Source organism: Aedes albopictus, chromosome 3 (assembly GCF_035046485.1).
Source record: "Aedes albopictus strain Foshan chromosome 3, AalbF5, whole genome shotgun sequence".
NCBI lineage: Eukaryota > Metazoa > Arthropoda > Insecta > Diptera > Culicidae > Aedes > Aedes albopictus.
Genome location: NC_085138.1, coordinates 175,867,744 through 175,892,296, shown reverse-complemented (window position 1 = coordinate 175,892,296; position 24,553 = coordinate 175,867,744). Strand labels below are relative to the sequence as shown.

At 44.5% G+C, this 24,553-nt stretch overlaps 1 protein-coding gene across 3 annotated transcripts in view; it reads left to right on the top strand.

Annotated features, from left to right (window-relative positions):
• Positions 1-222: 222 nt before the first annotated feature.
• The window catches only part of LOC109403731 (interleukin-1 receptor accessory protein-like 1), a 101,017-nt gene continuing 76,686 nt past the window's right edge, over positions 223-24,553 (top strand). The window contains exons 1-3 of one of the 3 annotated variants that reach the window (XM_029862679.2): positions 223-555; positions 15,044-16,198; positions 22,828-23,541. In XM_029862679.2, the coding sequence (XP_029718539.1) occupies positions 23,219-23,541 (323 nt within the window). In that variant the 5' untranslated portion in view covers positions 223-555; positions 15,044-16,198; positions 22,828-23,218. Of the gene's footprint in view, positions 556-581; positions 1,219-15,043; positions 16,199-22,827; positions 23,542-24,553 lie in introns of those variants that run through there. The other 2 variants (XM_029862680.2, XM_019676598.3) reach the window with 2 other exon arrangements.

The window sequence follows — 24,553 nt, the reverse complement described above, 5'->3', positions numbered from 1 at the left end:
TACTTTCCGGAGCCAACTGTTTGTCGCAGCGTATTTCGTACTATACTTCCATCGTGTGTGGGTTCCTTCCCGCAGAGTGCGATGGTAGTCGTCATCCTTAAAGCGAATTCTCAGTATTTTGTTTACAATCATCATCCCGTGCTGCTGCCGCACGCCACTCTCTTTTCGCTTTCGTCTGTTTCGACCCGGACCACGCCGGTGCGACCTAGGGGCAGTGATGCACGCTGCCGTACTCTGTGGTGCTCAGTCTGCTGTTAGCACCGCGCTGAGGTAGTCGTCGCCGTCGTTTGTAGTCTACACACCGTTGATGTCGTCGTCGTTCTACTCACTGACTCATAACGCTCTGTGTGTGCCGGTCTGAGCCTGTGTTTTCCCCCTTTTCGTGTCGTTTCGCGCCGTTTCCTCGAAATGCTATTGAGACTGTGCAAGTCCCTGGACCTTTGCCAGCAAGGATAAACAAATTGTGGCACCCCGAAGCCATTCCAGGAAGTGTGGATCGAATCTCGGGATCAGGGATACAACACGGTGGCAGTTGCAAAGCTCCGTAATCGAGAGGTGAGGCGAACTCCCAACCAGCTTGGGGATGAAGATAATGCAGGGTGGAAAATAGATTTCCTCAAACTGTGCGAATTCCACGAATTCCAAGGGTGCTGGAAAAGTTTTCACTGAAAATCGCTCCGCGAGGGGTGAATGTTCCGATAATACACTCGGGGAATGCAACTTTTCACAGAAAAGTTTGGTAGTGTTTCATTTATTGATGTTCTGAAGCAAGTTACACGGGCCGGGAAACACCGGGTATATTGCCAATTATGATGTAGGAAAGTGTGTTGCGTTGGGAAGTAAAGTTGACATCAGGACTATGGTACAACTGCCACGCAAAGTATGATCAAAAGAAAATGTGAATGGTGAAAATTGACTGCCGTCATGTGTACGTATGTAGAAGAACAATTACCGCTGTGTACAAGCAAACACGAATCGATTATAGAAAAAACCACCGGCTGATGCGTAATGCTTGAAAGCGGAGACAAGGAAATGATTCGGGGTGGTGTTCGAGCAGCATGCTTTCCGTAAATAAATTACCCTTGACCTGATTGTTTCATAAGCTGTGGCTCAGAATACAGTGCAGTGTAAACTAACTCTCGTTATTAATAAACAAACAAATCATGTGGTTGCAAGTGGATGAAAGAAGTATTCTTTGGGAGACAGTTTTCCGGTCAAGTGCGTAGTGTTCATCAGTGTTGCAAAAATTCAATTCATTCATTTGAACACTAACCAACCAATCTGTTCAGTCATTTTTTCTTCTAGTTATGTTCAAAACGATTTCATTCAATCAGAGCACCTATCAAATGAGAAGTGAATCCTTGTCAATTGAATAAATTGTCACTCGAATGAGTAGCATAACTCGAAACACGAAAAACCCCGCAAAATTCCGCCAGACTGAAAAAAGTCGGGTCAATTTTTATCGAATGCTGGGCCACTGTTGGACCAACATCGATCAACTATTGGGTCTAAGTTGGGTTTGGTGGCCAAAATAAAAATAGGTGAATGATAGGTTGATGTCGGGTTTGACGTCATCAACGATGATAAAAGCTTTGAACCTACAACACCACACATGTATGCTTCCTAGCTGGGGCTCAATTGAATGATATGTGCCTTGACTGAGGCTGGAGCTGATGTCAATTGAATGATCAGAGGCTATTCAATTGATATTCCGATAGTAAATGGAAAAATGAGTGGTTACCATTCTCAATTTCAGCTTTAAATGTCGGTTGATACTGACACTTCGCACCACTGGTGTTCATCAAATGTGTATAGGAAATTTTAGACTGAAGTTCTTAGCTCTAAATTGAAGAAGGAATTAAAAATACTACAACAAGACATGGGCGAACTGAGTCCATTTTCAGCATAGTGCTCCCGTTTCCATCCTATTGGCGATCAAATGTGAGGTTAGGTAACGCAAAATTTTCAACTTTGGAAGCAAAAATAACATATTTCTTGTCAATACTTACTTACTTACCGGTCAGGCTAAGGCCGGGGTGGCCTCTGCTGTACATAGTAGCCGCCTCCATTCCACTCGGTCCATGGCTGTTTGTCTCCAGTTCCGCACTCTGCGTAGGGTCCGCAGATCGTCCTCTACTTGGTCGACCCACCTAGCTCGCTGCGCTCCACGTCTTCTTGTACCGGTCGGATGACTCTCGAGAACCATTTTAGTCGGGTTGCTATCCGACATCCTGATGACGTGACCCGCCCACCGTAGCCTCCCGATTTTCGCGGTATGGACGATGGTTGGTTCTCCCAGCAGCTTATGCAGCTCGTGGTTCATTCGCCTTCTCCACGTCCCGTCTTCCATCTGCACTCCGCCGTAGATGGTACGCAACACCTTCCGTTCGAAAACTCCAAGGGCGCGTTGGTCCTCTGCACGTAGGGTCCATGTTTCGTGCCCATAGAGGACGACCGGTCTAATCAACGTTTTGTAGATGGTTAACTTCGTGTTACGGCGAACTTTATTCGATCGTAGAGTTCTGCGGAGTCCAAAGTAGGCACGATTTCCTGCCACAATGCGCCTCTGAATTTCTCTGCTGGTGTCGTTGTCGTCGGTCACCAGTGAGCCCAAGTACACGAATTCTTCAACCGCCTCGATTTCATCACCGTCGATATGAATTCGGGGTGGCGGGCGCGGTGATTCCTCCCTGGAGCCCTTTGCCATCATGTACTTTGTCTTCGACACATTAATGACTAATCCGATTCGCCTGGCTTCACTCTTTAGTCGGATGTACGTTTCCGCCATCGTCTCAAATTTACGAGCAATAATATCAATATCATCGGCGAAACCAAGCAGCTGAACGGACTTCGTGAAAATCGTCCCACTCGTGTTTATCCCCGCTCTTCGTATTACACCCTCCAAAGCAATGTTGAACAGCAAGCACGAAAGACCATCACCTTGCCGTAACCCTCTGCGAGATTCGAAGGGACTCGAGAGTGTCCCTGATACTCGAACTACGCACATCACTCGATCCATCGTCGCCTTGATCAACCGTATCAGTTTATCCGGGAATCCGTATTCGTGCATAATCTGCCATAGCTGTTCTCGATCGATTGTATCATACGCCGATTTGAAATCGATGAACAAGTGATGTGTGGGCACGTTGTATTCGCGGCATTTCTGCAACACCTGGCGGATGGCGAACATCTGGTCCGTTGTAGCGCGTTCACCCATGAATCCAGCCTGATATTGCCCCACGAACTCTCTTGCAATCGGTGATAGACGGCGGCATAAAATTTGAGAGAGTATCTTGTAGGCAGCGCTCAGTAGTGTGATCGCGCGGTAGTTCCCACAATCCAACTTGTCGCCCTTTTTGTAGATGGGACAAACGATACCTTCCATCCATTCCTCCGGTAATACTTCCTCCTCCCAAATCTTGGTAATGACCCAGTGTAGTGCTCTCACCAGTGCTTCTCCACCGTATTTTAGAAGCTCGCTTGGTAGTTGATCTGCTCCAGCGGCTTTGTTGTTTTTCAACCGGCCAACCTCCTCCTCAATCTCTTGAAGGTCAGGGGCCGGAAGTCTTTCGTCCTGTGCACATACTCCTAGATCTGTTACCACGCCACCTTCGGTACTTGCAACGTCGCCATTGAGGTGCTCATCGTAATGCTGCCGCCACCTCTCGACCACCTCACGCTCGCTCGTGAGAATATTCCCGTGATTATCTCGGCACATGTCGGCTTGTGGCACAAAGCCTCTGCGCGAGCGGTTCAGCTTCTCGTAGAACTTTCGTGTGTCCTTAGCGCGGTACAGCTCTTCCATCGCTTCGCGATCTCGTTCTTCCTGCTGGCGCTTCTTCATCCGGAAGACTGAGTTCTGCCTGTTCCGCGCCTGTTTGTAACGTGCCTCATTCGCTCTCGTACGGTGTTGCAGCATTCTCGCCCATGCTGCATTCTTCTCGTTTTTCAACTGTTCACATTCGCCGTCGTACCAGTCGTTTCTGTGATTCGGAGTCGCGAAGCCTAGAGCTGCAGCCGAGGTACTACCTATGGCGGATCGGATGTCCCTCCAGCCATCTTCAAGTGTAGCTGCGCCAAGCTGCTCTTCCGTTGGTAGGGCCACTGCTAACTGCTGCGCGTAGTCTTTGTTGAAGTGGAGTAGTGGCAGCCCCCTGGTAGCATATGGAAAAGTGAGGTAGTGTCACAACGCCCTGGACAACTGACAATTGACTGGCTGCTTAAGTGTGTTTGTGTGAGCTAGCGACGAAGCATTTTGCCGATGAACCTTGTTTTTGTTTGTGTATCTTTAGTCCGTACTACTCACCATTTGTAAATAGATGTCGTCGCGAACGCAATCGTAGTTTGTTAATAATTTGATGAATCACGAAAAACCCGGGACGGGTTTCGGTCGGTCGGTTCGATTGTGAGACCATACGCTGGGATTCCAACAGTCTTGAGCCACTTCTACGTTACGAAGTTGCTCGATGTTGAGCCGCGGCGTTCGACTTCGACGCGTGGTGATAACTGTCGAAAGTTTTGAGCGCATGCATACAGCGACTAAGTAGTGATCCGAATCTATATTCGCACTGCGGTATGTGCGGACGTTGGTTATATCTGAGAAGAATTTACCGTCGATAAGAACGTGGTCGATTTGGTTTTCTGTTTGATGGTCGGGTGATCTCCAGGTGGCTTTGTGGATATCTTTGCGGGGGAAGAAGGTGCTTCGGACTACCATTCCACGGGAGGCTGCAAAGTTTACGCATCGCTGGCCGTTATCATTCGATACGGCGTGCAGGCTGTTTCGCCCGATTACCGGTCTGTACATTTCCTCCCTTCCTACCTGCGTGTTCATGTCGCCGACAACGATTTTCACGTCACGCGGCGAGCAACCATCGTATGTTTGCTCTAACTGCGCGTAGAACGCTTCTTTCTCGTCATCGGGTCTCCCTTCGTGTGGGCAGTGGACGTTGATGATGCTGTAGTTGAAGAAACGGCCCTTAACTCTCAACATGCACATCCTTGCGTTGATCGGCTGCCACCCGATCACACGTTGTCGCATCTTGCCCAACACTATAAATCCTGTTCCCAGTTCATTGGTGGTGCCACAGCTTTGGTAGAAGGTAGCCGCTCGATGCCCACTTTTCCACACTTTCTGTCCAGTCCAACAAAGTTCCTGCAACGCCACGATGTCGAAGTTGCGGGGATGTAGTTCGTCGTAGATTATCCTGTCACATCCTGCGAAACCTAGTGACTTGCAATTCCATGTTCCAAGTTTCCAATCGTAGTCCTTATTTCGTCGCGTGGGTCTTTGCCGATTGTATCGAGTCGTATTTTCTCCTATGTTATTCGCAATGGGGATTTTTACTGGTGGCTTATTGGGCCTACGCCAACACTCCTGTCTCGCCGGAGGGCCATCGTGCCAGTTCTGTTTAACGTCCCAACCAACACTGGGACGACCACGCTGATGGGGCTACCACCTTGGATCTAGCTGGGCGTGGTGCAGCGTTTTTTACTCAGCCGCTGGATGCCAGAACAGACGCTGTTTGAGCCGCACCTCCTTGGTGAACAGACACTCGGATCGTACCTCCTCAATCTAGCTGAAGTCAGAAGGACAACAGTGCCCAGGCTGCACTACCAGCTAAGCACACAACTCTTAGCTGGCGGTCTTTGTCATCGCTTGACCCGTGGAAGCATGAGGTAGGAACTTGTGAGGACCAGAGCAATATTGGACGCTCTCCTTATCGACTCACCGTTTTGCAGCCCATATTTCTTGTCAATACAATGCATGAAAGTTATGAGAATCTGCAATATTTTCACTTTTCTTCCATTTGTATCATTAGTAATTCAGTCTAGGGTCATGATTTAGAAAAGCGAATTATGATTTAGAAAAGCGCCACCTGCGCAATTTAGCTTTGCGTTTGATGGTCAATCGAAACAAAGCTAATAAGCGCTATTTGTTATGTTTTTATTTATTTTTTTTTAATTTTTGTTTTTTTTTTTTTTGTTAAGAGTGAGCGTGCATGATAAAAAAAGAACGGAAACAATCGGTGCTTAAATTGTCTGTTTTTTTTTTAATAGGATGAACATAGGAGCATAGGCTGAAGAAGGGTACACATACAAAATAACTAATTTGGAACACATATATAGATGAACTAAGAAACTGTCGCAACTCAAAAATATGAATTTTCAGGAAAAGCGTTTAAAAATTGTGGCTACCGAATCACATCTTATTGATTTTATCATTAGGCAGAAATGGACTGAATTTGATTGTAGGCTGTGTTAATAGGCCTTAAAGGTTACAGTAGACAATCGATAACTGCAACATGTTTCTGCGAACGAAATTTGATAATTGCAACACCTGACAGATGTCAACAAGTTAAATGAACGTGAACTTCATCCGATTGTTCATTTGGGCTAACATGGTGCACCATTTTTACATTTGGTGGTGCACATTTGTTACGTTTTCTGGGCTTTCAGTTAAAAATCATTGTAGTTAAACCATTTTCATCGACTGAGTGTCTACTGTATCTGTTTTATGCACCTCGTGTGACTATTTTCAAAAGACATATTTGAAAAAGATGTTTTTGTTTTTATTTATGTGTATTTTAACATGAAAAAGATTATTGATTTTGCACAAAATTAATAAAAATAAGCCAAAATTTCAAAAATGACAAGTATTAAGTTATGCCCTTCTTGCACAGAACCGATGCTGTAAACTCAATGAACAAACAGTTGCATTAATAAACAAGACAACATCTTTGTTTAAAAAAAAATCAATCAATTTCATCATGAAAGTTGTGGATGTAAGCCTATCATAACACAATGATGTCTTTACCGTAGTTTTGCTCTAGTACATAGATTTGAATTCATTAAGCTGCTAGTACACAGGGTCAAATATTTGTCCAAAAAGAAACCAATGCTCAAACATCTTGTTTGACTCGATCGAATTTTCATTAGTGTCAAACTGATGTTGTTTCTTGAGTTCTTTCCTTGTCAAATATTTGACCCTGTGTACTACTGGCCTTAGACTCCCTTGAAAATTGCAATTAAGGTAATTAAGGAATTAATGGAAATTCTTGTACATTTCTGGTGAAGTGATGAGCAATAAATAAATGAATCGATTCCAAATGTGTTCTTCTATAATTTCACTTAAGATTTTACTGATGATAAATCGACTGATTTGGTGGAATTGATTATGTTTGGCTACGCAGTCATTTATTGAACAAACGACGTTCTTTATTTGCCCGACGTTTCGACACGGGGATAGTGATTTTATGAGGAATTACCACATTTGATTGATAATTGTCTAGAAACTCACAGTTTTATGTTGACATTAAAAAAAGAATGATAATACCTAGTGTAAGTTAGATTTATTAATTAAAAAACAAAATATGATACACCCTGAAAAAGACCAGACAAGTAGTCGAAACGTTGGGCATAATCCAATAGGGTATTCGCCGCACCCTTCTTCAGCCCATGCCCCCATGTTCATCTTATTTCAAAAACAAGCGTTTTAGCACCAATTGTTTCCATTTTTGCCTTTCTTGTACACTAAGTGTACTGTACTGGAAAGGCTAAAGTTCACTCAAAAAATGACTTTTTGATAAGAGGCCCGGAGGGTATGTGTGCATGTGTGTGGACAAAAAAACTCTCATAACTTTTTAATGACCGATTTTAATGACCGACGGTCATTCGACGCGGAATCTGTTCCCATTGTTTCCTATTGAAAATGGTTCGAATCGGTCCAGCGGTTTCGGAGTTATGGCCATTTAGGTGTTCCGGACGGATACCTCAGGAAGGGGTCGGATATGAAAACGCTACATACCCAAGCATGCGACACATCAAACTACGCCATTTTCGATAACTTGATGAACGGTAAGCAGAAAAATGGTCTCAGACCATATCTGCACCGGTAGGGTCCCGGAACCGGTTCCGGGTGTCCCACCGGAAGTGGTCAAACATAAAAGTGAACTAAACCCATGCATGCGACATATCAGACCGCGGTTTTTTCGATAACCTGATGAACAGTAAGCAAGAAAACATTCCCAGACCATATCGGAACCACTAGTGTTCCGGAACCGGTTCCAGCTGTCCCGCCGGAGGTGGACAAGTATAAAAGTTACCCAGACCTATACATGCGACATATCAAACAGTGTCTTTTTATATCCTGATAAACAGTGAGCAGGAAAATATTCTCAGAACATATCTGAACCGCTAGTGATCCGGAACCGGTTCCGGGTGTCCCGCCGGAAGTGGCCAAATATAAAAGTGAACTAAAGCCATGCATGCGACATATAAAACCGAGGCTTTTTTGATAACCTGCTGAACAGTAAACACGAAAGCATTCTCAGACCATATCGGAATTGGCAGTGTTCCGGAACCGGTTCCAGATGTTTCGCCGGAGGTGGCCAAGTATAAAAGTTAACCAAACTCATGCAAAAATTTGTTTCTTCTTCATTCTTCATTATGGCTCTACGTCCCCACTGGGACTTAGCCTGCATCGCTTCAACTTAGTGTTCTTTGAGCACTTCCACAGTTATTAATTGAAGGGCATTCTTTGCCTGCCATTGCATGAATTTGGATAATGTGAGGCAAGTACAATGATACACTATACCCAGGAAGTCGAAAAAATTTTCCTGACTGGAACGGGAATCGAACCCGTCGTCTCCGGATTGGCAATCCATAGCCTCAACCACTAGGCTAACTGGAGACCGCCATCAAAATTCGTTTACGTTTGTCGAATAATGAGATAAATAAGTGAACTTGTAAGAGGTGCTTCAAGATTGCCAATTTTCAAACGCTCATTCTGAAAATACACATTTTTTGAGTTGTGCCTCTATTGCAGGAAACCGATTATATCTGAACCGGTAGTGATTCTGAACCGGTTCCGTGTGTCCCACTCGAAATGGCCAAATATAAAAGTGAACCAAACCCATGCATGCGACACATCAATTCGCTGATTTTTAGGTATCTCGATTTGGCAAAAAAAAATCCCGCCATATTTGGGACAACGGTAGTGTTCCGCAACCGATTATGGGTGCCGCACCGGAAGTGGTCAAATATAAAGGAGAATCAAACCCATAAATGCGATACATTCAATGATTTTTTAGGTAACCTGATGAACGGTTAACAAGCAAAAAAGTCATAGATCATATTTTGGAAAACCAACAGTATGCCGAAACCGGTTCCAGGTGCCCCGCCGGAAGAGGTTATATGTAGAACATAACTGAACGCATGCACGCAGCACATTAAATAACGGCTTCTTCGATAACGCGAAGAACGATCAGCAAGAAAATAGTCTTAGGGCACATTTAAGACTATCCGGTAGTGTTCCGGAACTAGTTTCAAGTATCTCTCCGTAACTGGCGAAATGCACAAATGAACCCTACCCATGCACAGGGATAAGATCATTCATTTGCAATCAATTACATTTACTTGCTGTTAACTCACTTCAGAAACATCGTAGCAAAAATCCATGTATGGAACACTTTTCATTATTTTTTTTATCTGAAACTTTGTATAACAATGTACTAGCATAGCATCAATAATTAAGTCAACAGAAGGCAAAACGCACTAGGCAGGCAGTACGACGTTTGTCCGGACACCAAGTTTTTGATAAATTTTGGAATAATCCAGCGAGGAATTGTGGAAGCATATCGAAAAAAAAAAACAATGGAAAAAAAATCCTGGAGGTACTGCTGCGCAGAGGCTCCGTATAAAACTCCTGCAGGAATTCTAGAAGGAACTCTGGTAGAAATCACAGGAACAACTTTCAGGAATTTCTGGAAGAACACTGGAAAATTCTGAAGGAGTTCTGATAGCAAAGCCAGAAAAAGAATCGCATGGAATCTTGGGAGAAACTCCTTAAGAAATCCGAAGTTGCGGTTTTCCAGGAAATGAAAACCTTCGATAAATTCAAAGGAGAACTACCAGACAAATCGCAGGAAGATTTTGGTGAGAGACTGCGAAAGAATTGCAAGAAGGAATTGCGATAAAATTCTAAGTATTAATTTGGAATTAATTAAAGGAAGATTTTTGAATAGATATTCTAGAGTAATCCTCACATTTCGAAGCGAATTCTGGTTAGATTTCCTAGCAAATTCCTAAAATAATCTCTTTGAATTCATCAGAAAGCTAGGATAATGGGTATAGCCTGTTTTTTTTTGTTCGAAATTGTTAAAATTTCATCGTAATTTTCAATTTGTGAAAGGATTTTCATCAAAATCCCAACTTACTACACTACCAGTAGCAACCTATTTCTTTTATTCTGAAGTCGTTATCTTCTGTTGGTTTCTGAAGATGCTATCTTTGGCGTGGCGCTAGCTAATGTTAACCAATGTTTTACTATCTGATTACATGCGTAGGAATGTGCGGAAGTAAAATGATCTGTACGATGACATATAATGGCAAACTGTGTGTGATTCAGTAAAAAAATCTTATTGATTTGACTAGCAATCATCGCTGTTTAGTGCATCTGATGCAGTAAACACAATGGTCACAGTTAAAACAATATGCATGCCGCGAACGCTCTGTTGAAATAGTCTTCGAAACTGTTCTATTCAAATAAGCACCACACGCATAATCCCTGGTCCTCACAAGTTCCTACCTCATGCTTCCACGGGTCAAACGATGACAAAGACCGCCAGCTAAGAGTTGTGTGCTTAGCTGGTAGCGCAGCCTGGGCACTGTTGTCCTTCTGACTTCAGCTAGATTGAGGAGGTACGATCCGAGTGTCTGTTCACCAAGGAGGTGCGGCTCAAATAGCGTCTGTTCTGGCATCCAGCGGCTGAGTAAGAAACGCTGCACCACGCCCAGCTAGATCCAAGGTGGTAGCCCCATCAGCGTGGTCGTCCCAGTGTTGGTTGGGACGTTAAACAGAACTGGCACGATGGCCCTCCGGCGAGACAGGAGTGTTGGCGTAGGCCCAATAAGCCACCCGTAAAAATCCCCATTGCGAATAACATAGGAGAAAATACGACTCGATACAATCGGCAAAGACCCACGCGACGAAATAAGGACTACGATTGGAAACTTGGAACATGGAATTGCAAGTCACTAGGTTTCGCAGGATGTGACAGGATAATCTACGACGAACTACATCCCCGCAACTTCGACATCGTGGCGTTGCAGGAACTTTGTTGGACTGGACAGAAAGTGTGGAAAAGCGGGCATCGAGCGGCTACCTTCTACCAAAGCTGTGGCACCACCAATGAACTGGGAACAGGATTTATAGTGTTGGGCAAGATGCGACAACGTGTGATCGGGTGGCAGCCAATCAACGCAAGGATGTGCATGTTGAGAGTTAAGGGCCGTTTCTTCAACTACAGCATCATCAACGTCCACTGCCCACACGAAGGGAGACCCGATGACGAGAAAGAAGCGTTCTACGCGCAGTTAGAGCAAACATACGATGGTTGCTCGCCGCGTGACGTGAAAATCGTTGTCGGCGACATGAACGCGCAGGTAGGAAGGGAGGAAACGTACAGACCGGTAATCGGGCGAAACAGCCTGCACGCCGTATCGAATGATAACGGCCAGCGATGCGTAAACTTTGCAGCCTCCCGTGGTATGGTAGTCCGAAGCACCTTCTTCCCCCGCAAAGATATCCACAAAGCCACCTGGAGATCACCCGACCACCAAACAGAAAACCAAATCGACCACGTTCTAATCGACGGTAAATTCTTCTCGGATATAACCAACGTCCGCACATACCGCAGTGCGAATATAGATTCGGATCACTACTTAGTCGCTGTATGCATGCGCTCAAAACTTTCGACAGTTATCACCACGCGTCGAAGTCGAACGCCGCGGCTCAACATCGAGCAACTTCGTAACGTAGAAGTGGCTCAAGACTACGCGCAGCAGTTAGCAGTGGCCCTACCAACGGAAGAGCAGCTTGGCGCAGCTACACTTGAAGATGGCTGGAGGGACATCCGATCCGCCATAGGTAGTACCGCGGCTACAGCACTAGGCTTCGCGACTCCGAATCACAGAAACGACTGGTACGACGGCGAATGTGAACAGTTGAAAAACGAGAAGAATGCAGCATGGGCGAGAATGCTGCAACACCGTACGAGAGCGAATGAGGCACGTTACAAACAGGCGCGGAACAGGCAGAACTCAGTCTTCCGGATGAAGAAGCGCCAGCAGGAAGAAAGAGATCGCGAAGCGATGGAAGAGCTGTACCGCGCTAAGGACACACGAAAGTTCTACGAGAAGCTGAACCGCTCGCGCAGAGGCTTTGTGCCACAAGCCGACATGTGCCGAGATAATCACGGGAATATTCTCACGAGCGAGCGTGAGGTGGTCGACAGGTGGCGGCAGCATTACGATGAGCACCTCAATGGCGACGTTGCAAGTACCGAAGGTGGCGTGGTAACAGATCTAGGAGTATGTGCACAGGACGAAAGACTTCCGGCCCCTGACCTTCAAGAGATTGAGGAGGAGGTTGGCCGGTTGAAAAACAACAAAGCCGCTGGAGCAGATCAACTACCAAGCGAGCTTCTAAAATACGGTGGAGAAGCACTGGTGAGAGCACTACACTGGGTCATTACCAAGATTTGGGAGGAGGAAGTATTACCGGAGGAATGGATGGAAGGTATCGTGTGTCCCATCTACAAAAAGGGCGACAAGTTGGATTGCGGAAACTACCGCGCGATCACACTACTGAGCGCTGCCTACAAGAAACTCTCCCAAATTTTATGCCGCCGTCTATCACCGATTGCAAGAGAGTTCGTGGGGCAATATCAGGCTGGATTCATGGGTGAACGCGCTACAACGGACCAGATGTTCGCCATCCGCCAGGTGTTGCAGAAATGCCGCGAATACAACGTGCCCACACATCACTTGTTCATCGATTTCAAATCGGCATATGATACAATCGATCGAGAACAGCTATGGCAGATTATGCACGAATACGGATTCCCGGATAAACTGATACGGTTGATCAAGGCGACGATGGATCGAGTGATGTGCGTAGTTCGAGTATCAGGGACACTCTCGAGTCCCTTCGAATCTCGCAGAGGGTTACGGCAAGGTGATGGTCTTTCGTGCTTGCTGTTCAACATTGCTTTGGAGGGTGTAATAAGAAGAGCGGGGATAAACACGAGTGGGACGATTTTCACGAAGTCCGTTCAGCTGCTTGGTTTCGCCGATGATATTGATATTGTTGCTCGTAAATTTGAGACGATGGCGGAAACGTACATCCGACTAAAGAGGGAAGCCAGGCGAATCGGATTAGTCATTAATGTGTCGAAGACAAAGTACATGATGGCAAAGGGCTCCAGGGAGGAATCACCGCGCCCGCCACCCCGAATTCATATCGACGGTGATGAAATCGAGGCGGTTGAAGAATTCGTGTACTTGGGCTCACTGGTGACCGACGACAACGACACCAGCAGAGAAATTCAGAGGCGCATTGTGGCAGGAAATCGTGCCTACTTTGGACTCCGCAGAACTCTACGATCGAATAAAGTTCGCCGTAACACGAAGTTAACCATCTACAAAACGTTGATTAGACCGGTCGTCCTCTATGGGCACGAAACATGGACCCTACGTGCAGAGGACCAACGCGCCCTTGGAGTTTTCGAACGGAAGGTGTTGCGTACCATCTACGGCGGATTGCAGATGGAAGACGGGACTTGGAGAAGGCGAATGAACCACGAGCTGCATCAGCTGCTGGGAGAACCAACCATCGTCCATACCGCGAAAATCGGGAGGCTACGGTGGGCGGGTCACGTCATCAGGATGTCGGATAGCAACCCGACTAAAATGGTTCTCGAGAGTCATCCGACCGGTACAAGAAGACGTGGAGCGCAGCGAGCTAGGTGGGTCGACCAAGTGGAGGACGATCTGCGGACCCTACGCAGAGTGCGGAACTGGAGACAAACAGCCATGGACCGAGTGGAATGGAGGCGGCTACTATGTACAGCAGAGGCCACCCCGGCCTTAGCCTGACCGGTAAGGTAAGTAAGCATAATCCCTGGATGGATCATGATTATCATGAATATAGAAAAACGATATCTATTACTTAGCTATATAGAACGGTTATCAATTCTCAATATCATTAAATTTTATCCGGATCTCGAAGATGCAGCAATCAACCAAACTGCCATGCTATGCCAAAATTGCAATAAGTCAGCATCCATTTAGTACGTCACGCTAAATTTGAGAATTTTCGACTCCCTCTCCCCCCTTCATACGAGTCATTTCTACACTTATTACATTGCTTTCACACACTTTCACAAACCCCCTCTCCCCCCTAGTACCGTGACGTACTTAATGGATGGCCCCTAACCGTTTAGACGTCATTTAAATCGGTTAAAGGTTATTAGCCCAATAATATTTCACCGTATTGATAATCTTGAATTCTAGTGAAGATTTAATTCTCATGAATTAGATTGCATATTTGTATTGTAGCGCGTATCCACGAAAACGACCAATGTTGTCTGTGCTACTGATAAGCTGATAACATTAAAAAGAAATCTAGTGTACACATGTATTATCAACAAATACGGCCCGAAATTACTACCGGTGGTCAGCGCAACTGGTAAATTGTATGGCGTCCGCAGAACAAGTGCTTTTCTTTGCGATGATAATAATGTATCCTATTTTGTTTAAAATTACAATACTCGATCACACTGTGGAATATTTTGTATTGTTTTGTCCACAGTCGGTATAAATGTGAACGATCTTAACGATACCATTTGATATCACTTATCACATTTAAAATTTGGAATAAGAACAGACTAGCCTTTCCACACATTAACAAAATGATCGCAAAAATCATTCTTCCATAGCTACCTGTTTGATACCTGTGACCGTCCAGGCGCTTCAGTAGAAACATTGTATAATTAAAATGGTTTGTTTCGTTGAAGTGAAATCATACCGTCGTCGTTGTCTTTCCGAGGGCAGGCAACCGCTCATAAAACAGCACATACCCATTTATTTCCCGAGAAATGTTCCTTGCTTTCGAATCGTAACAACATTTCCTCCAAGCTTTGTCCGCATACTCCTACATTCGACTCCGTTCTCACTGCTTCATTCTTCCTCTTTATTTCAGGTACTAATTAAACCGGCAAACCTTCGAAGCTTTCTTGGAAAATATTGTCATAACACGGCGCGCAGCTCCACTCCAGTCCGGACGACGACGGGCTCAGATCAAACCAAAGCCCAGTGCCGCCCCACATCCACATGGGCTTGCAGTAATAACTTTTAATTGAATCTTCGAGTGTCGGACTCGGTGCGAGGCCCCGGCGAGCAGCAACCGGCTCGAAGCTTTTATGAAGGTTTTCCAGCTAATCCGTACGTGAGATGTGTGATCCAATGACGTCGTTGCTCGTTAGATCAGCGGCAGTCCCATTAGATGTGATTCATTAGCTGACGTGCTCGAATAGCGTCATCCTCAACTGGCACAAACCGAATCCAAACAAACCTCGAACCGACGAGGTATGAATTGGGGGAAGAAAGGTTTCGCAATTGATTCGCCAGTAGTCGTCGCGAAGAATCGTTAGAAGAGGGCGAGGAGGGTCAAACATGGTATAGAGCTCGATAATCAAGATACCCTAGCGTCGTCATTGTCGTTGGCTTGGTAGTGTAGAGTGCTTAAGAAAAAGAAGAAGGCTGAAGTTGTCGTGAATCGTTCACTCGTGTGGAACCGGACTTGTGAGAGAGCTGTTGGTCAAAAAGGAATGTTTATGAGCCCCCTTGGGTGTATGTGAATGTGAATAAATGATATTATTTTTTAATTACTAGTTGTTAAAACAGAACAGAAAAAAAAAACAACAGTGTAAAGTGCAGCTGGATCGTTCTCGGAGTCGGAGACGTCGGCGAGCTAGTTGTTTCTATAATTAAAACGTCTCTCGAAGTACAAATATCTGTGTTGGAGGAATTACCGAGAAAAATTAAAAGAAAAAAAAATGCTCACTCATCAATGCTAGTTTTATGACGAACAAGTCAAGCTATAAGAGTCTCGTTGCGCTGCCGAGCAGTGAGCCGCGCTAAATTGGAGCGCAATTTCCGAGGACCGCGACAATTCGTTGGCGGCGGCAAAGCCAGTACCTGGAATTTTCGGTGCGGCACCGCTTGCTTATCCGGTTCGGTCCGGCGGCCGTTGCTGTGATAACCCACGAGCGGCACCACCGCGGCGGCAAACGAACGGAAGTAAACGGACCAGCACGGGAATAGATAATCAACCTACGAAACCCAACTGAAGCAGGTAACGTTCTAAAACTGTTAACGTATTACGTCTTCTATTTGAAAAATGAAAAACGATCAGAAGAGCAGGCCATCAAGACGGAGGTCCCACTGTTCGTCAAGGATCAATCAAATTCTTTACAGATGGCTCTAAAGTTGGAATGAAAACGGGAGCAGGAATCTGCGGCCCTGGAATACAAAAAGCAGTGGCGATGGGACACTATCCTACGGTGTTTCAAGCGGAGATTCTTGCTATTTTGAAATGCGCAAATATCTGCCTTGAGAGAAAATACAGATATGCAAATAATTGTATTTTCTCAGATAGTCAAGCTGCACTAAAAGCCTTGTGCGCTTACAAATGTACTTCAAAGCTTGTCTGGGAATGCATTCTTTCACTGCGCAGGCTGTGCCAAGGGAACTCAGTAAACTTATACTGGGTTCCAGGTCACTGCGGCATTGAAGGGAATGAAATGGCAGACGAGCTTGCTAAAAGTGGTTCCAATTTACAATTTGTTGGTCCAGAACCATTCTGCGGTATATCAAACTGTACAATTAAAATGGACCTGAAATGCTGGGCTGAGCAGAGGGTGATATCCAATTGGATGGATGTCAAAAATTGCAATCAGTCAAAACGATTTATAACACCAAATGCTTATAAAACCAAAAAGCTCTTAGAGCTCAACAAGAGAGCTCTATGTACATTCACTGGCCTAGTAACTGGACACTGCCCGAGTAGGTATCACTTGAAAAATATTGGCCAGATTCAGAGTGATATCTGTCGTTTCTGTAATACGGAACGTGAAACTGGCTCGATGCGAATATCAAAGGCGAGGTTAAACAGCTAGCATGAAATACCATCACTTTGCGTAAGTGTCCTTGATACACTCATGCAAATAAACCAAAGATTATCATAAGGTCTAACTTATGAAATGGCCTTTAAACAATTCATAACGGCTAGAATGAATTCCATAATGTCGGTTTATGACGCAAAATCGACTCACAGTTTGGCTTTTACACATTTGGCAACACGAAATTCTCAAGCGTCGATAGGCGCGTGGGTTGGGCACGAGCTCAGTGATCTCGACGTTCATGGATCGATTCCAGTCTGCATCATTTTATGATTTTTCTGCTCTTTTCATAAGTTTATCTTATGTAATTAGGTCATAATAAGCATGTTAAATTTTCATAAGGCATTCTTAAGGCGTCCATACTTTACAGGTATGGCTAAATTTCATAAGGTATTATGATAAATTTCGGTAGTTTACTTCGCTGAGTGTACTCGAACTACATATATCACTCGAACCATAGTCGCCTCGATCAATAGTGTCAGTTTATCCGAAAATCCGTATTCGTGTATAATCTGCCATAGCTGATTTCGATTGATTGCAATATACGACGATTTAAAATCGATGAACAAGTGATGTGTGAGCACGTTGTATTCCCGACATTTCTGCTACACCTGGCGGATGGCGAACATCAGATCCGTTGAAGCGCGTTCACCCATGAATCCAGCCTGATGTTGCCCCACGAACTTGCAATTGGCGATGGACGGCGGCATAAATTGTGAGAGAGTATCTTGTAGACAGCGCTCAGTAGTGTGATCGCGGGATATTTTCCGCAATCTAACTTGTCGTTTTTTGTAGATGGGGCGCACGATACCTTCCATCCATTCCTCCGGTAATACTGCCTCCTACCAAATCTTGGTAATGACCCAGTTTAGTGCTCTAACCAGTGCTTCTCCACCGTATTTTAGAAGCTTGCTTGGTAGTTGATCTGCGTCAGCGGCTTTGTTGCTGTTCAACCGGCCAACCTCCTCCTCAATCTCTTGGAGGTTAGGGACTGGAAATCTTTCGTTCTGCGCACATACTCCTAGACTCGTTACCACGCCACCTCCGGTGCTTGCAACATCGTCATTGAGGTGAGGTCATCGTAATGCTGCCGCCGAACTCTGACTACACGCGGGGTTATTTTGCCAGAACCTCTTTGTCCGATATCTGCGGGTCGTTATGCATTTTCCTATCCAGGAATTTCAATCTTTGCACTGCCATTGGATTGCTTCTGCAACAGAATTCTGGACAACATATTGTTCGCTGAATTGAGAAATATTATTCCTCTGTAGTTTGTGTAGAAAAAGCATCAACTTTTTCTTGTATAGAGGGTATATAGTCCCACGCCAACCAACTAGCAGGCAGTTCTTCCTCTTCCCATATCTTCAATGTGAAAGGGTTTGCACAGCTGGTCATTACTTTGCTTGAGAAGCTTGGCCGGGAGTTCGTCCTTTCTAGCAGCCCTCCAATGGCTGGCTTGATCTTGTTTAGCGTTGGAGGTTCTACAGCCTGTCAGTCGTCGTCGATTTGAATTCTGTCTGCCGCTTTTCCATTCCCACCGTTCAACAATACCTCGAAGTGCCCCATCTACCTGGCAGCCACCGTCGCATCCATTACGGGTGTTTCACATGACGAGCTGCTGTTTTTCTCCGTACGCCATAAAATGTTTCGTAAAACTTCCGCCTATCATTCTGTTCCATACTTTCTTGTACCTGAACAATCACATGTTCCCTGTCATGGTCTTTTTTTACGGAAGGTTCGTTTTTTCTTGCTTCCCTATATCCCCGGATGGTCTATCGGGTCTTCGACATTAGTATCCGGCTTCTGGCAACTTTCTTCTCGTCCATTACCCTCTGACACTTCTCATCGTACTACTTGTTCCTTGCTCGTCTATGAGCAGTGCCTATCATCCCTCGCGATGCCATACTCATCGCTCCGTGGGTAGACTCCCACTGAGTGTTGAGATTATCGCTCTCGTTCAGTTTCTGGTGATACCGTACCGTCTGCTGAAAAACGCTTGAAGTTGAGCCACATCGATCATCGGTTTCTAGAGTCTGACCGAGTAGATAACCGAGCTCGAAATTTACTAACTACGAGATATTGATCTGAGTCAATATTGGTGAGCCTAAAAGTTCTAAAGGTGCCATTAGACTGTTTGTCATTATGCCAAATATTTGCCATTGAAGTTCTACATTTATCCAAGGTTGCAATGATTCACGTTGTGTTGGTGATTTGTTGGGCTTGTTTGGCTAAATATTTGTAATGTCTAATGGGACCTTAAGCTTAGTTTCCTGCTCCCAAGTAGAGCGCTCAAGTAAAATTCCTCCTTTTTCCGTAAGTAATTTTGACATTTGTTTAACTGACAGCATTTTAACGAAACGATGCTGTAAGAAGGATGTGAAAGAAAAGGGCACCAGATTGTTTATGATTTGGAATTGAAGAAATTTCGTTCGTTTCCTCAGGAAATGTTATTGAAATTGAAATGTACTTTTTCACGCACGTGTGGGGAAAATGATTTAATTTATAACTTTTGGGTGGGCTTCTGGGGGAAAATCCAGACTACGGATTCGCATTACGGTGGGACGAATTCTGCTGTGTCTCTTAAGGTTACTTCATGGAGTTCTTGAAGAAATACTGGGACAAAGCTTCACAGGGAATTGAATGGAAATTTAATGAAGATCCACAAAAGATTCTTTGTGAAAAATCTTCTGGCATTCCGTACGAAGGTTTTTCGTTGAGATTTCGCAGAAAATTCTCTTGAAATTCTTCCAGGTGCTCCACCAGAAAATCCACCAGGAGTTCGCCGGGGATTGTCTTAAAATGTCTCTGAAATTTTCATTAGAAGTTCTACAAAAACTCCCTCCATGAGGGATTTCTGTAGTATTTTTTTTTCGGGGTTCACTCATATATTTATTCAGAGATTCCCGCAGAAATGCCTTCCGGGATCATTCCTGGAGTTCCTTTTAGAACTTCTACAAGAATGCATTCTAAGACTTCTCCAATAATTCCTCCAAAGATTCCTCCATGAATTCCTCCGGAAATTCCTACTCCTCCAGAAATTTTTCTGGAGATCCCTGCAGGAACTCCTCCGCAGATTTTTTTGGATATTCCTCGGGGAAAACCTTCCGGAGATTCCTCCAAAAGATCCTCCTAAAAATCCTCCGTAGGTTTTTTCGGAGATTCCTCCAGACATTCCTCCCGGAATTCCTCCACAAATTCCTCCGGAGATTCTTCCAGGAATTCCTCCAGAAATTTCTCCCAGGATTCCTCCAGCAATCCCTCCGAGGATTCCTCCAGGAATTTCTCCGAAAATTCCTCCCGGATTATCTCCGCCAATTTTTCCATGAATTCCTCTGAGGATTCCTTCAGGAATTTCTTTGGGATTCCTCCGGATTATCTTTGCTGATTTCTCCAGGAACTCTTCCGAAGTTTCCTCCAGGTACTCCTCCGATGATTCCTCCAGGAAGTCCTCCGGAGATCCCTCCAAAAAACATTCCGGAGATTCCTCATTCAGCTCCTCCGGAGATTCCTCCAGAAATACTTCCTTGAAATTTCTTCAATAATTCCTCTAAAGATTCCTCGGGAAATTCCTCGGGAAATTTTCCAGATATTCCTACCGGAATTCCTCCAGAAATTCCTCCGGAGATTTCTCCAGGAATTCCACCGGAGATTCCTCCAGGAATTCCTCCGGAGATTCCTCCAGGAATTCCCCCAAAGATTCCTGCAGTAATTTCTGGAGGAATCTCCAGAGAAATTCTTGGAGGAATCTCCGGAGAAATTCCTGGAGGAATCTCCTGAGGAATTATTGGAAAAATCTTAGAAGGAATTTTTGGAGATTTGCTCCAGAAGATCCTCTGGTGATTGCTCAAGAAATTGCTTCGGGGATTTCTCCGGTAAATTTCTCCAGGAATCCATCCGGGGATTCTCGGGAAGTCCTGCAGAATTCTGGAAGAATTGCACGAGAATTTCAGAGGAACTCCTGGAAAATTTCCCGAAGAAGCCATGGTGGAATTATTGGTGAACTTCTCGTAGAATTACCGAGGTAGTTTTAGATGAGTTCCTGGGAAACTTCTGGGGAATTTCCTGGAAACTCATTGGGGAATTCCAGGGAATTTTCTGCAAGAATTCCCGGGGAACTCCTACAAGAATTCACGGGGAACTCTTGCAGAAATTCCCGAAAATCGAACTCTCGGAAGTTTTATCGGGGATTTCCTGAGAATTTCTGGATGATTTCCTGGGAAATCCCTGAAGGAATTTTCGGAACACTCCTGGAGGAACTCCCGGGGAACTCCCACGGGAATTTCCGGGAAACTCCGGAGGAATTCGTGATAATCTTCTGGAGGAAGAACTGGAGAACTTCTGGATGAATTCCCGTGAGCTCCTGGGGGAAATTCTGGAGGAAATATCGAGGAACTCCTGACAGAACTCTATTAGGAATTTTAGAGAACTAGCCAGTTTGTTCCTGGAATTAAAAGCTATTTTCATGAGGAACTCAAAAACACCATCTTTCCAAAACTCCCAGATCTCCCGAACTTTCTTTCGAAATCATTAGCTTCTCTTGGGCCCACAGTTTCTTTGAAGAACTTGAGGAGCTTCGCCGAATTATTAGTTTTTTTAATAGTATTTCCCGCTTCCTGCAGAATCTCGGACAATACTCGGACTCCTATAAAATCATAACTTCTTTTATGAGAATGGAATTCTTAGAATTTCCTTCCGTATTAACTTCTTTATATCTCATGGATTGACCAGGTTGTTCGTTCTTAAAATCTTTGGATTTTTACTGCACTAATTTTCTCTCTATAACCCCGTTATCGTCCCCAAGATCGTCCCACAATAACCATCGATGGAGTGAGACAGAGCAAGAGCAATGCTGCAGATTCTCACATAATTATTTTCTTCCAGGAAACAAACTTATTCACCAAACTGAAGTTGTTTTGAAATTAACCGCAGGAAATCCACGCTCATTGCGTTTTGCCACAGCGGCAGAGTTGCAGATTTTTTTTGAGTACATACCACAGTGCTTCCGCATTCCGTTGCACTTCAAACAGATGTTGTATCTTCCCTTGCTAAATCTTCAATCCTGTGTACTATAGGCCTAAGGCCCCTGTGTATAAACAGCTTAATGCACACTGATGTTTTTGGTTCGAAAGAAGAAACAAAAAGAAAGAGAAATGTCACTTATTATTCCGTACGGAAAATTAACAACATAACAGACAGCATCACATGACAGTGCCATCTGTTGGCAAATCTTTTTGGCTGCGAATTACTTATCAACTGCGAACGCTAAAGTAATTTTGCTTGCAAAGGTTTTACTTGACCATTACTTGTCCTATCCTTTAACACAGTACTTACCAGGTGGAAACTAGCCATTAAGCATCAATGTTTACATCGCGTTCGTGAGGCTCCCATCTCAGGTATAACTGACGCAATACATCCTTTCTTATTTTACCGCTGGTTGTCAGTGCAGGCGCTGTTTGAGCCGTACCTGCAAAGTGGACAGTCGCTTGGTTATGCACTTTCTGAATCTAGTTGAATTCAGGAGGACAACAGTGCACAGGCTACAATACCACTTAAGCATACCGCTCTTAACTGGCGTCCTTTGTCATTGATTGACCCGTGGAAGCATGAAGTAGGAACTTGTGAGGCTCACATCTATGTTGAACGCTCTAGGTTGTCGACTCATCATTTTGTAACCCAGCTAATTCAGCAAAATGGGAATCAAAACTAATTTGGATCTTTTTCTTAAATTGAATTTACCAGTTTCCTACATAAAACAATCAACGTGCACAGATTTAACATGTTCTCGTTCTCTACTTTGTTTCAGCGCCGTGTGGTAATGCTAACGACAAACAAGCCCGGGGAAGAAAGGCCCACCGATACTGTAATGGGAACTGGTTGGTTTTAACACCCGGACGAAAGCGGTGCGGAGCTGCGGTCAAGTGACAAAGTGCGGTCCGAAGAAAATCGGAGAACGTGTGAAGATATATTGTTACAGTGAAAATAGTTATTTGATTAATTAATAAGCATATTAGTGTCGTCGCTCGGCGTTCGTTTTGGATACACACTGTGTGGGTCGGTTTTCCCTTTAGCGGATCAATTAACATATTTGTGCGCTATTTACAACCAAAACAACATCCGACAGCGCGTGAGTCGACTCGTGTACGTACAGGTATATCTGTGCCGTGTGTGGTGTGTACCAGTTTAAATCAGCCGACATGCTGCACCACAAGCGTAGCTCGTCATCCGTCCGGGCAGTGCTGGTGATGCTCAAGTCAGCCGGCAGGCGGAACCGGAGTAGGTGTCACAACGTTGGCGACGTTAAACTGCTGACAGTGTTGATTGCTGCCTGTCTCACGGTGGTCACCGGTCTGATTGATAGGGCTCAGGGTGAAGACCACTGCAGCGAGCATCGATATAATGATTCCCTTGCCAGCGACTACATGCAGTTCACCAAGGAGGTAGCCGATAGGGAGTACGGCGTTTTGGGGCAGTTTAAAAGTTTACACTGCTGCGCGAAAGGGTACAGGAGCATCGAATGGTGAGTAGCCTTCCAGTTGGAATACGATATCATTCATTCGGCGAACGATTGGTTCTCTGAATTATAAATTCGATCACTTTTTTTTCGTAATTCTTGTTTGCCGATTGTTTCAGTAGTAGAGCTGGTGCATTTGGTTGATTTCAGACTTATTCCGCCGAAATGTTTGTTTGCGTTGGGTGCAGATTTTTTTCGGAACCTTTCGCCGTTCAAAGCAGTTTATTTATGTTTATATCATGGGTTGATGTTTACTTTGTGGAACACCTATTTGTTGGAATAGATGCCAATAGTTTCCAAGAATGGTCGTTTTGTTTGAGCAATGCCACAATGCTAGCAACGTTTGTGGAAAGAAAGCTGTACAGATCCACAGCGTTTAATTGGCAAAATGAACGATAAAAAACTCTAAAGCATTCCTGGAAGCTTTTCTTACTTGTTCAATAACAACTTGAAGTTGGTGTAAACTATAACATCCAAGCACCCACACAAATAACAGTGGTTTATAACACCACATTCAATCAACATAATTCCAATTTAAAATTATCACACATATAGCTGAGAATGTAAGTAGACCAGGTTTTCTTACTTGCTGGGAGGTATTTTTGGTAATGTATTATTAATAATGTGTTTCCAAGGAGTTTGCAAAACCTATGGAGACGCCTGGTTGTTGATGAAAATTTGAAACCTATGCTACTTAGGGTAAACAGGTAAATATGCACTCCTTAAGCAGAAATGGAAATGTATCTAAAATTGGCGCCTTATTCCATCTATTGTCCACTGCAAATCGTTGTTCCTAAAGTCAGTGAAGTGTTGCATAAGAACTTTGCCTTTGGAGGGACGGCTATGGAAGCTTTGAAATGTTTTTCGAAAACGTTCGAAAATCCACCTTATCAAAACAAGCGAGGCAATACGCCCCATCAAAAGAAAAACGTCCAGCCCCGATTTTCACTGTAAATTGATCAACTAATTGTCTATCAGTTGAGCAAAAAAAGATCGGGCTAAAAGAAGTTAGAAAATT